The sequence below is a fragment of the Malaya genurostris genome, chromosome 1 (genome assembly GCF_030247185.1).
Source record: "Malaya genurostris strain Urasoe2022 chromosome 1, Malgen_1.1, whole genome shotgun sequence".
Classification (NCBI taxonomy): domain Eukaryota; kingdom Metazoa; phylum Arthropoda; class Insecta; order Diptera; family Culicidae; genus Malaya; species Malaya genurostris.
In genome coordinates, this window is record NC_080570.1 from 90,306,535 (window position 1) to 90,319,939 (window position 13,405).

Here is a 13,405-nt window from a genome sequence, read left to right on the forward strand (position 1 = left end):
ATATACCTTTTCATTGTAATGCTTCCTGAAACTCAAGTTCTCTTTCGAATTATACGAAACTTTGCACATGCATAAACAACTATTTTTTGTCATAGAATGAAGAAAAAATTGATAAAAAGTTTAATTTTACTAAAATTTTTACTTAAATTTTCCACAGAAATCGATAATAAAGTACCTTTTCAAGCGATTTTTGTTTCTGTTAAATGCTAAAATGTTGCATATGTTATTGGTTTTCATAATCATCAAAAAATTTTTTTTGCTCAAATAAGGTTTTTGAAATATTTGATTTTTTGTATACGCGCGCTGTATGCAAAGTGCACCGCACGAGCGAATCGGTATGGTGCGGCAGGGATCGGTAGGGCGATGTCGTCGATGTGATTGAACCGAGCTGCGACAGGTTTGGACAAGTAGGCATAGAAAATGATTTTTTGCCTTTCACATCTCACCAGGCGCGTATACAGGGGGGTGTTTTAGGGGTTCAAACCCCCTCCGAAACTCAAAAAAGTATGATATTATGTAAACTCTTTTTTTTTCAAATAAGTAAAAAATAAAATGAATAATTTTCAACAAACGACTCCACAATAAAAAAATTTCTAATAATTATATAAAAAGTTCCATTTGTATGGAAATTGATCAACATGTTCTGAAACACCCCCCGAAATTTTTTTCTGGGTACGCGCCTGCATCTCACCTTTTTTAAATTGTAGAATTGCAATGAATTTTTGATGTAATATATAAGAGAAAATGAATAATATGAAAGGGGCATCATTACAGCACTAGGTAGATTAGAACAGGTTTAATTTTTACTCAAATATTTTTTGTTGAACCACAGATAACAGATATACAGGCTCACATATCAACTGTGTGTTTGCTCAATCAGCGTTGCGAACACTTGCAAATGTCACCACGATCGACTCAAGGTGCCACCACGATTTGGGTGACGCTTTCATTTGAGACACATTGTTTTTTGGTGCAACATTCACTTTACGTTAAATTTTTGTTTTGCTGTTGGTTAAAATGACGTTGAATGACGTTTTACATAGTGGAAAAATGCATATAAAAGTATTAAAAGCTTACACTGAGGAGAACCCACTTAGAATTATAGAAATTTTGGACTTTTAACCAAGTAAAATTCAGTTTCATTAAGTGTAAGAGATTTTCAAAAAACAGTTTTATGATAATCTTAGTTGTTATCTATATGATATATGATTTGATTTTCCGCTTCATATATTACTTCAATTATTGGAACGACGCGGCTTGACAAAATTCACTACATTCACGAGTGGTTTAGTCAATGCAGAACTAATTTTACCTAAGGGCATGTTCAGGAGTGTTCCAGTTCTAGAGGCATAGTTTAAGACAGTTTTAAAATTCAAATCTGGAAATTACAACAAGAAAAACTGGCAGCCTTAGCAGCGTTTTACTCGTGTTTCAGAACAAATTCAGTAGGTAGAAGTTTTATATGGAAGATCTAAAATAGAACTGAAACTGAAACAAACGTATCCCCCGAAAGACGTTCTAGTTTCTGTCGTATCCTTTGCGATTCGTCTCAATTTCACAACACATCTTTCTCCGGCAACTGTTCTTGAATCACTCCTCGATTTTTATTTTCCATATTTCTAATATCTCTGTCATTGTTTTCAAATATAGCTTACTTCGATTCTCTCAGTCGAACGTAGTAAAGCTATCAAGTTTACTCCATCGTAAGAATACTTAGCATTTCACATTCATTCATATAAATTTTATAACCCTTCTGATACACACTACAGTTTCGTTTATTCGAACAGTTCTTCTGTCAAATTTAAAACTGGCATACGATGTCTTTCTATTTTTTCTATTTGAAATACGAGTAAAACACTGCTGAAACTGTTACTTCTTCTTGTTATAAAATCCAGATTTAAATTTTAAAACTGACATAAATTATGCATTCAAAACAAAAACACTGCTGAATATGCCCACAAAAATACAAAAAATGAAACAGCAGCGTAAACTTGTTTTAAATTTGACAGTAGAACTTTTCGAATAAATTAAACTAAAATGGCTTGCTGGAGATACGTTTGTCCCAGTTTCAGTTCTATTATAGATCTCTCATATAAAACTTCCAGCTACGGAATTTCCTTTAACCACAAGTAACCACAACGCATTATATACCTACATTAATTCCATCTTTTATAAATTCAATGCGACTATCTATTAATGTCATAAAACATTAGGAACTTTAATAATGTAACTATAGAGTGGAGATGGACACTTATACGATTAATAAAAGATTATAATGCTGAAATACAGTATATAATTATTCTTTATCGATTTAATCATTGCATCCCAAATAACAATCATACCTTTTATATACACTGCGAACTCATGCAAGACCAATGTTGCTTGAATATAAAAAATGCAACAAACGCCGAACGCGACGCGAATGTTGAACGAATATTCATGCAGCGATCATCGTCAAAACCTAATTCGCGATGATCTTTCGTGCTGTCTTTGTAACAAGAAAATTAAGACGTTTCCCGCTGTATTAGTACCATAGTCTTACGTGTATGTGATGAACCATATCCCAACACTCCTCCATTACTGCTACTTCACGAGATATGATGAATTTATTAGATGAAGAAAGTTCCGCAAAGAATGGAATCCAACGATTATTGTAGTGACGCTATTCGAACCATTTCGAAGACTAAAATAAATGAACGAATGACAAACGAATGTATCAAACGAACATGCACGATGTACAGGAACCGTGCACGACAACAAGTAGCGCCATTAGTGGCGAATAGGCGAAATAACCCTACCATAGCTTTACACTGTTACCATATGTTCACGCTGAATAAAATAGTAAAAAAACTTGTTTTAATCCACGTAGTGGTATAATGATATTCTTATATATAATACTGTAGTATACTATGGGAAAACGAAGCGAGTTCCACTATAGTAGGTATTTCGGGCACTGGAACCCGAGAACCGGTATAATCGGTTCGTATGGCCAAGTGTTTGTATAACCTTTTTATACAAGTTCAGCGTTTCAATAAAATGATCATTTGTTGTTAATTTTGTGACTCGTATTTTCAATAAACGTCGAACTGGCTACCCGTGAGTTTGCTAGAATTTTTACGATTGCAATTTATTTCCTTCCTTTATTCTAAGAATATGGACCATCCTGCGAATTATTTGAACTTTTAGTTAAAATTTGAAATACCTAAAAAATCTTTGAAACTGATCCGACTTATATGTGTGGTTAGTTGTAGTAAGAAAATATGGAATGAAACTTGCAACAATTTTAAATTTACTGGTAATGCGAAAAGCATCGTTACACATTCATAAACCACGTTGGGAGGGGTGTTTTGTTCAAAGTCCACGTAGTCTCATAATTTATTTATTTACCAATCCAGTCAGATTTAATTTATTTTGGTATGACATGAAACCATCAGCTCAGCGAAAAACAGATTCGGGAAATTAAATGATTGGAAAGTTAAATGATTATCGAAAGTAAAAATTTCGCGAAAAATACAGCATTGAGGCTAAACTCAAACCTGCAAATTCTTAGCTTGTTCATTTTAACCATTCCTCTAAAAAAACATACACTGAAGTCTTTTTTTATGCGAGTTTACGTACTGCATAAAAAACCGCATAACTCTGAAAATTCGCATAAAAACCGCATAACTCTGAAACTTCGCATAAAAAAACGCAGAAAGGAAACCGCATAACTCTGAAAATTCGCATAAAAAAAATCGCATAACTCTGAAACTTCGCATAAAAAAAGTCGCTTAAAAAAACCGCAGAAAAAAGACCGCAAAAAAAACCTTAGTTTATTTTGTTTCGTATCGTTCACCCTCTAAAGATGTTAGACGAATTTTGTATCCCCAACACAAATGATCTATTGTTCCGTTTGCTGTAAGTATTTCCAGGGCTAAAAAGAACCAAAATAGTAATAGTTTTATAGTTTACATCACACCAACAAAATGCAATTTTCACAATTTTATCGTATCTCTCTGCACAATTTCATCGAAGATGTCTGAACCGATTTCAACAAAGTTAAGGGAGGGGTAGGGTCTAAACGATAAAAAAAATCATCATTTTTGCGATTTTTTTTCAGAACTTTCGTTCAACAAAATAAATTCAAATAATTTGCCTGATAAAAAGCATCATTCGAACAACATTTTGTAATTTTTCGTGGGAAATTATTGAGAAATAAGTCGGTGAAGAGGTATTTTTGATAACGCTTCTTAAAAATCATGATTTGCGGTGTCCACTAATCCACGCAGACTAATAAGAAGTGAACAAATCAAAGCAGCATAGTTAGAGTAAAAGTTTTTCTTCTTTTTTATTCAATTTTTGGTGCTTATTCAAAGTGAAAACTACGATTTTTCACGAAAAAATCCACCATTTTGTAGCTGTAAAACCTTTCCAAAGTAACAAACAACGAAAAAGAAAACGTTGGGGTCTGGTTTTTTTTATATGTAGAAAGTCTGTGCAAAATTTGAAAGAAATTGGCGCAGTAGTTTTTGAATGACGACTTTCAAAACCTGCTTTCGAGAAAAACGCGTTTAAAGTTTTTTTGTTTATAAAATCAATGGAAACAATTTATTACTCAAGGGAGGATCTAACATTTTCAAAAAATCATATTTTGTCTTTTATTATTTGTTATAATGAAACATTTCAAGAATGTTTTGTCAAGTTCTTAAGTCAATCGAATCAGAAATCTTGGGCCTGTGAGCTGAGCTCTTACTTTTTCGCAGTATGAGATAAGCAAATATAAAGGCCCATAACTTGCTGAGTTTTGTTCCGATAGGCTTGAAAATTTCACAAAACATTTTTGAAATGTTTTACTATAAGAAAATACAATGAAAAAAATAAATGATTTTTGAAAAGTGTTAGACCCTACCCGCCCCTTAAGCTGGTTTGGAAACTGCTATTGGTTCATTCATTGAACTTCAAATAGCTGTCTCTTACGGTTCCGATGATATATTGGTATTAGTTACGTATATGTCAAAACTCATTACCGCTCAGTTTTTTCGGATATGGATTAATCGATATCAATAATTTTATACTCATTCAATACTAAAATTAGACACTTCAAGTCTCGGAGATAAAATCGTACAAGTGTCGTAATCAACAAAATATTTTGTTCTATCCACATAACTATTTCAAATATTGACCAATTATCTCGTTCAAATGTATTATTACTAATATGGTTTGAGCAATGTTACTGAATATGTGGCATAAGCACTGACGCCCAAATGAGTGTCAGAAGTAATCTTAATAAAATATTATAAATGTTATACTGAGACTGAGAAAGGTATTATCCAGTTGTATGTTCGAGTCCCGGGTTGGCGGTTCAATGCATAGGACGCTGGTCTTACAAGCCAGTTGTCGTATGTTCGAGCCTGGAAGGATTCGTAGTGTCAGTAGGATCCATAGTACTAGCCATGCAATGATTCTGTACAGTAAGAATTGACTGCGAAGTCTGTTGAAACAGAAAGGCCAAATTCCACAAAAGGAATGTAATGCCAAGACTTTGACTTTATGTTCGAGCCTTAACTTAAAAGGATTCTTAGTGTCAATAGGAGCATAGTACTAGCCATGCAGAGATTCTGTGCGCTAAGAATCGGCTGAGAAAGCTGTTGAAACAGAACTGCCAAATTCCACGGAAGGAATGTGATACCGAGACTTTGCTTTACTTCGAGAGAATAAAGATCAATATTGAGCATTTTTTGAAACTTTATCGGTTGTAGGTCGCTATTTGTGTTCAAAAATAATTTCAAGCATTTTTTGTTATACTTCTATAGATCATCGCTCATATCAGCTAATTCTATAAACTAACTCCAAAATAAATTCGTAAATCTAGGTTATAATTTGAACAAAATCGCTTTCTATTTTCGAAATGTAGATATAAATTTTCAGTTTGATTTGACCTTCGAATTTCATGCACGTCATCAACACGAATACAAAGGGAATGAAAGGTGGTAGTCCATCAAGGGTATAATGAAAAATACTCAAATACATTTTGACCGATTTCAGAAGTACTGTAGCCATTAGGTTAGCTGAGCAATGGGAAGAAAAATATGTAAAGAATGTTAAAGATTTGTCAATTTATCGAAGCTTCTGTTCGTGCAAAACCTAGTTACTGCCATGTAATGCTTGGTGTCATCAACTAGTTATAGGGTTATAGTTTTAATTGTTAGCTTTATTTGTTAGTTTTGATTGTTAGTTCTAATTGTTAGTGTTAAGTCCAAATGTATCTGTTGGATCATTGTAATCTGTTGATCTCTGATTCTGGTTAGAATAATTTGATCGATTAATTGCATAACTCGATTAATGCTTAATAGTAATCGATTACATTCATCGACTGCTTTTATTAATCGAACACCTAATAATCGATTAATACGAAAAATCAGACATCACTAACTGAAGAATATTCTTCGATCATACGAATTTCAACAGCAAATAAATAAATATTCAGGGGATTCTTAAAAATATCCATGTATTTTGACAGCTTCATTCGAATTCATCATCGTTTGAACTACTGCGCCATCTATTTGTCGAACTGTCGTGCGAAGGCCAATAAGCACGAAAAAAAGCTTCAGAACTGAGCACGGGAAGAAAGAGAATTTACTACTTCAAATCATCGAAGCACACCTTATGCTCTTTCTCTCTCTCCTTTCAACAGAATTCAAGGATAATACCAACATTATGATAAAACCGAAATGGAATCAGAGAATCGTATACCTATGTGAAGAGAAGTGTTTTATGTTACACGCAGAGTTGCCAATATTCCAGATTTATCTGGCAATTGACAGATTTTCCTAATTTAGACAGACACTCTAACAAACCAGATCTTTCCCAGATTTTGCAGATTTCACCAGGGTTTCTTATTTACTACTAAGAAATGCCATATGTCAGTTTTATTCGAACAAATGGGTCAAAGTCGTCAAGTAATTAGAAAACAACGAAAATAATTCCCTGTTAAAACATGGCGTTACAACAAAATTACAGTTTCGCTGAAGTAGAGTCAAACTTTACGTCTGTGTGAGGCTTCAAGTTGCTGTGTACGAGATCCTAACTTACTAACAAGTTGAAGATAAGATATTAGGAAACAAATAGAACTTATTTTTGTTAATATAGATGATGACAGATTTTGCCAGACTTCTTTTCGAAAGGACCAGGTTTTACCTTTTAGAACTTGCATCCCTGGTTACACGAGAGAAGGGTTGACACAATTCTAATTCCAATTTGGTTGTATAATGTTGTGGTTAAGACCATGGTTTGCTCCATCTCGTATAATACCAAATTTCAATTCATTCGTCACAATTTGTGCAACAAATATGTTCAAACATTCATTCTCGACTACTTTTAACGAAAACCTTTGAATTTATTATTAATCATATTTGTTGCACGAATGAATACATGACCCAGAAATGCCATTTATACAGATTTATCTGTATTATACAGATTTTTACATACGCATGCAGAATACAAATTTTCTAATACGGATCTTCCAAGAAGCAAAAAAAGCTTTTTCGCATGAGCAATTTATTACTATTTGAATGCAGTGACGAGAAGCAAAGTCTTGGCATTACATTCCTTTGTGGAATTTGACCTTTCTGTTCTAACAGACAGATGGAAAGAATTATTGCTCATTGAAATTTAATTTTATTAGTGAATACAGATAAATACAGATTTTTTATACAGAGTAATACAGTTTTTTATGAAAAAATCTGGCAACTCTGACATGACCCAAAATTACGACATCCCACACATTCAAGGATACTTACACAACAGTGTTGTCGTAAATGCAGACTTTAAGTATCTTGAAATTTCAACTTAATTTGTTCTTAAAAACTTTCGAAGAGATCTTTTTTTAAAATTTAAACACTAATGAAACCAACCGTGAAAAAACTCTTTTATTGTTCAATCAACGAATTGTCAGAAATTGGATATAATATCTTTGATTCGGACATAAGAAATAATGCCTCAAAATAGTTCGATAATTTTGTAATGTTGCTGCCATAACAACGCAAAAACTCGTTATCAAATACAAAGTAATAATTATTAACCGTTATCAAATACAAAGCGAAATCAGAATTTAGTTGAAAAATGTATCTTCATTTGAAAACGTAAATTCGGCAGCACTGCATTTATCCTATATTGATTTGTTCTCTAGATCTAGACCTATGTCAGTTTCATGATTTTGGTGTGGAATACTTTTTATGATCGCGTTTGTGTAAAAAAGGTGTTTTCTTTGAAGGAAAATATACTTACTGAACGTATAAAAGGTTGTCCTATACTGTGTAAAATTAAGATTGAATTCTAAGAAGAAATATTGATGGCAATGAATTTTATTGTCAAAATCAGTGGAAAACGATGTGCAATGTAAATGTTAGCCGCCGAATTTATATTGTGCTTGAATTATACATTCTATGATAAGAAGCTTCAGTTTTGTTGAGTAAATTGTCTGTGAATAAATAATTCAATAATCAGCTTGTCATTTATATCTGGGCTTAGTGAATTGAATATTTTTGTTACATTCAAAACTGATTAATATGTGAAAGGTGAAATTTTTATCCCAGATTATCACTGGAGGTTCTGTACAGAGAATACGACATGGCAGCATTATATAATGTAAAAACTGATTGTTTCTGTTAGCTGTTAAAAAAAAACAAGAATATACATAAAGACCGTTCTCCATCTTGTAAGCAGAGCGCAGCTGGTAGTATAGATTATTTTTGATTCCAAATTTTCTCAAAATTCTAAGCTTCGCAGGTAAAGAGTACACAAAAGCTCGTAGCAACCATTTTTGTTGTTTGTATTTTCTTGTATGACTTTTACTCCCTGAACCTTTATGCAAAATGTCACAAGAACGGTTTAGAATAATGGTATGAATAGACATAATTTTAGATACATATTTTTTGTTGACATTATTATTTTAATATGGCAATGTGCAGACCATAATAAATCTTTTGAAAAAATTGGTGGACTTTTCTAGTTAACAATGATTGTAGCACAGTGTAAATATGATTGAAAATTAAATAAAATACGTAGGTTGAATACGCATACGTAAAGTTATTGTGTGACAATGAATCGATTAAATGGAGTACCAGTAATTGGAGTCACTCAGTGAAAATATTGTTGGAGTAACTGCAAGTAGACTTAGTGCCATTCGCAATGATCGCTATCATATGCATCAAACATAATTTATAGTGTTTAAGTTTACATGACAAAGTGAAAACCAGTCAAAATGACGATGAAATATGATGATTGTGATACTACAATGGATGGTTACAACCCAGTGCCACCGCCTTTGCCACGACGAGTTCCTCCAGTTAGGAATATTTATGCAGAGCCATTTTCCACTGAAACTAACACGAACAGGTGAGGTATATCTTATGTAAAAATATTACTAATAACATTTCCAGTGCAACAGCCATTTCCAATCCTAAAATTCACGTAGATAATATCGGACACAACATAAAATTACTCAGTACTATCAATCAAGAAAGTTTGACGGTCATCATTCACTTTTTAAAGAATTTACTCGACGTTTCGGTGTCTAGAACTACAGTACATGTTTATTCATTATTGTAATTAAGTCTTACATTTCTAGTTTAAATAGTTCCGATTAGGTTTTACATAAATTTGATTATCGGCGGTGCTATTTTGTAACAATGCCAGTGTGCGGCATTTACTTGAGATAAAAAAAATAAACACGAAAAGCAAGCGCAAAACTTTCTGCAGGATGTACATCGTGTTTGGCTACGTAAGGGTTCAAGCGTATGACCTCCTTTCGGGTCTGCTTCGGGTATGCTTATGAAGGATCTTAGGGTTCTGGGAATTGGATATTTTGGAAGAACGATTTAGGAATAATTGGTTTTTGGGAGGACGTGTACACATCTGTAAATCATAGAAAGTTGAGTCCCACTACACCTACATGTTTCACGAGTGAAGTTTTTTTATGAGGGTTGTTAGTAATTTCCAAAAATCTTGTTAAACAATCACGTTTGATGATGCAGAAAATAACATCAACGTATCTCCACCAGCGATTAGGAAATAATCCCTGTTTTTCTAAACTTTCTTCAAGATTTGTCATGAACAGTTTGCATAAAAACGGGTATAGAGGTTATACCCGTTTTTATGCAATTGTTTATAAAATTTGCTGCTGAATTTGAAGTAGTTTACATCCATACAAAGGCGAGCTATGTTTAGGTAAGCTCTCATTTTGCCTTTCCATAAACTGTTGCTATGTTGTTGAAGTAACCAATCTTCTAATAAATTGATCTTTTACCGGTACAATTGGGAATAAAGCGGTTACATCGAGATCCCCTTCATTTTCTTCAATGTCCCCTGAGTTCTGAAGTTGGTTAGCGAACTCTTGCGTATCGTGTACTGATCGACTGAAAAAATTTTTGGGCATAGTTTTGAATTCTTTTACTTGCCATTTGGAGATTTTTTTGGGTGGGAGCACCAACTGAAGAAATAATTTCCCTCATTTTATTACAAGGTTTGTGAACTTTTGGTAACCCTTTTATTTTGGGCAATTTGGGTTGGAGGCCTTGAGGTGGTTAAGGTTCATATCGAAGTTGGGATTGCAATCTTTCAGAATTTTTTCAACTCGTTTGAGAATATCAGGACGAGGGTCGGTTCTTTGTTTTCTATAAGGGCCGTTATAAATTTTATGGATTATTTGATCATCGTAATCTTTCCTGTCCATAATAACCACTTTATTTCCCTTATCAACCTTTATATAAAATACAGGCTTTTCCCGCAATTCTCTTATTAACACTTTCTCTTTTAAATTTTGTTCCTCTATTGGAACGTTTTTAATGACTTTAGCTACAATCGTTCTGGCGTCATTAATTTGTGAAAAGGGGAGATTACCGTTATTGAGACCCGATTCTACATCTACAGGGTCAGCCCTGTAACTTTTTTTTTTAACATGCAATAAAATACAAACGGTTCATCCGATTTCAAAATATATTTTTCCATATTAAAGTACAATCCTTCCGGTTAATAGTGGTTTCATTCAAATGGCTGCCTCGGCTGGCCTTGCAGTATGCCATACGGTCGGTCCAGTTTTTTAGTACATCTTCGATTGTATGCAGCTTTATTTCAGTTATGGCTGCATGAATGTTGTCCTTCAAGACTTGAATTGTCTTTGGCTTGTCCACATAACACTTATCTTTGACAGCCCCCCAAAGATAATAGTCTAACGGCGTCAAACCACGGCTCCGAGGCGGCCAAACGACATCCGAATTTCGACTGATAATTCGATCTTCAAAGACTGTGCGCAGAAGATCGATCGTAGCGTTAGCTGTGTGACACGGAGCGCCGTCTTGTTGGAACCAAATGGTCTTTCTACTCAAGTAATGGGAAGAACCAATCGCTAATCATGGCGTGGTAGAGCTCTCCATTGACCGTGGCGGCGGCTCCTGCCTCATTTTCAAAGAAAAATGGCCCAATGATGCCGCCAAACCAAAATCCTCACCAAACCGTCACTCTCTGAGGATGTATCAGCTTCTCCGTGATAACGTGCGGGTGTTCTGTTCCCCATATGCGACAATATGAGGCTAACCCCTAAATGACCATACCTGCATCGGCCAAAATAAGCCGAAAACAACGTTTTTTTTCGGCACGTCAGGAAAGACGTGGTACTTCGGTACCAAATATATGTATTTTGCAAAAAGCATTAACTTTACGTCTGTTTAGCGGTTCAAATTGAACTGTTTAAGTTTGCAATAAGCAGTTCAATTTGAACTGCTCTGCACTGACGAGTCTAAGACGAAACGTAAAGAACAGTAAAAACGGTTATGTGCCCTAAGCACAAACATAGGCTAACCCCTAAATGAAACAATAGCAGTTTATAGGATCAGAAGAAATTTCCTTCGATCTAAGACTTTAAAATCAGAATCAGTATTTTGTCATCCTACCAACTGCTTCTGTGTCTTAAATGTCCTTGTCGATGAAACTTTGGAAAATTCCGCATTGTATCCGCTACGGCCTTGGCCCTGCTTTCCTATACTGTCTTTTATGTCTGAAGGGGTACTTCCGATAATTACTTTAATGTTCCTAAATCAGTAAAGATCAGTGGCGTCTCGTGACAAAATTGACTAGTTGTGCACTGCTTATGTGGTATGATAGCAGATGTAACAGTTCGTTGTAAGTGAAAACTAAAGATTGAGGAATAGAGATTCGCTTGTGTTTTTCATTACAATGAGATAACGATATACTTTCGGATGGGATGTTTTATTAAGGGCTGAGGTCAGTAGGTCGCGTAAACCACGTGGCTCGCTATGCGTATTACATTTCCCTTCATGCTCTCTCTGGGTTGCCAAGAAAATATTTGATATTTTCGGTTACAAGTTTGACTACATCACATAAAATCCAAAAAAGCTACCGCTTGTTTGGCAGCCTTTTTGAGCCGATTTTATTTCTCTCTCATGTTTCGTTATGTTTCCAGGGAACTAAAATAGAATTCGACTTACCTTCACAAAAAAACATTCACTTCATTTTTATCGCGACAACATATATGTTTTTATGCACTAATCGCATCCAAATTAAATTATCTAGACATCGTCAGGATAGATTTTTGATCCATGCTTTTGAAGGCGAGATATTCAATGAACAAGTTGAAAGACGGCGTTTTCTGCTATGCAATTCTTCCTTCAGAAAAAAGACTTTCCCGACCGCTAATGATAATGAATCATTATGAAATTTTCACAGAATAATCTAAACCAATTTTTCTAAGAGATTGTCAGTTGGGTTTTTTTATATTCGTCACCGTTTCTGAGAAAATCAGATTTGCAGCGTGAAAATAGCCCTCTAAAACGCTTTAAAACACACTGGCCTCAGCCCTTAAACAAACAAATCTCAAAAATGAGTTGAGTTATTCTTTCTCTTTGTTTATTTATTTATTTTATTTATTTATTTATTTATTTATTTATTTTGGGGAGCAGGGAAAAGCCCGATGGAGATGAAATATAGCAATCTCTCTCTCCAGCAGGCATAAAACCTCCTCATCTTTTGTGTCAACAGATTACAATGATCCAACAGATACATTTACGTTTAAAACTAACAATTAAAACTAACAGTTAAAGCTAAACCACTAACCCTATAACTAGTTTGACACAATATTACAGCATTACAGAGCAGCTTCCTTGGAAGGCGAGATAGAAGAGAAAAGTGGATATGAAGATGGAAGAAGAAGGTTAGTTGAGGGAGCAGTGAGTGAGCGTGGAAGAAACGACGGGGTTAGAACCGGCATGCAGATTTTATTTTAAATTAGTGATCAAAAATATGGTGGAAAACGGAGAAAATGAGAGGGAGGACGAACAGGTTAGTTTTGGCGAATCTGATTAGTTTCCAATGAATATGGTGAACATATATTTACTGGATAGTTAAGGAATCA

General features: G+C 34.3%; 1 protein-coding gene across 9 annotated transcripts in view; it reads left to right on the forward strand.

Moving 5' to 3' along the window:
• The window catches only part of LOC131440691 (teneurin-a), a 337,735-nt gene that overhangs the window by 43,459 nt on the left and 280,871 nt on the right, over positions 1–13,405 (forward strand). For 2 of the 9 annotated variants that reach the window (XM_058612199.1, XM_058612203.1), the window contains exons 1-2: positions 8,169–8,279; positions 8,990–9,375. The exons of 4 other annotated variants lie outside the window; for them this stretch is intronic. In XM_058612199.1, the coding sequence (XP_058468182.1) occupies positions 9,242–9,375 (134 nt within the window). In that variant the 5' untranslated portion in view covers positions 8,169–8,279; positions 8,990–9,241. Of the gene's footprint in view, positions 1–8,158; positions 8,377–8,989; positions 9,376–13,405 lie in introns of those variants that run through there. 3 more of the 9 variants (XM_058612200.1, XM_058612202.1, XM_058612201.1) reach the window with 3 other exon arrangements.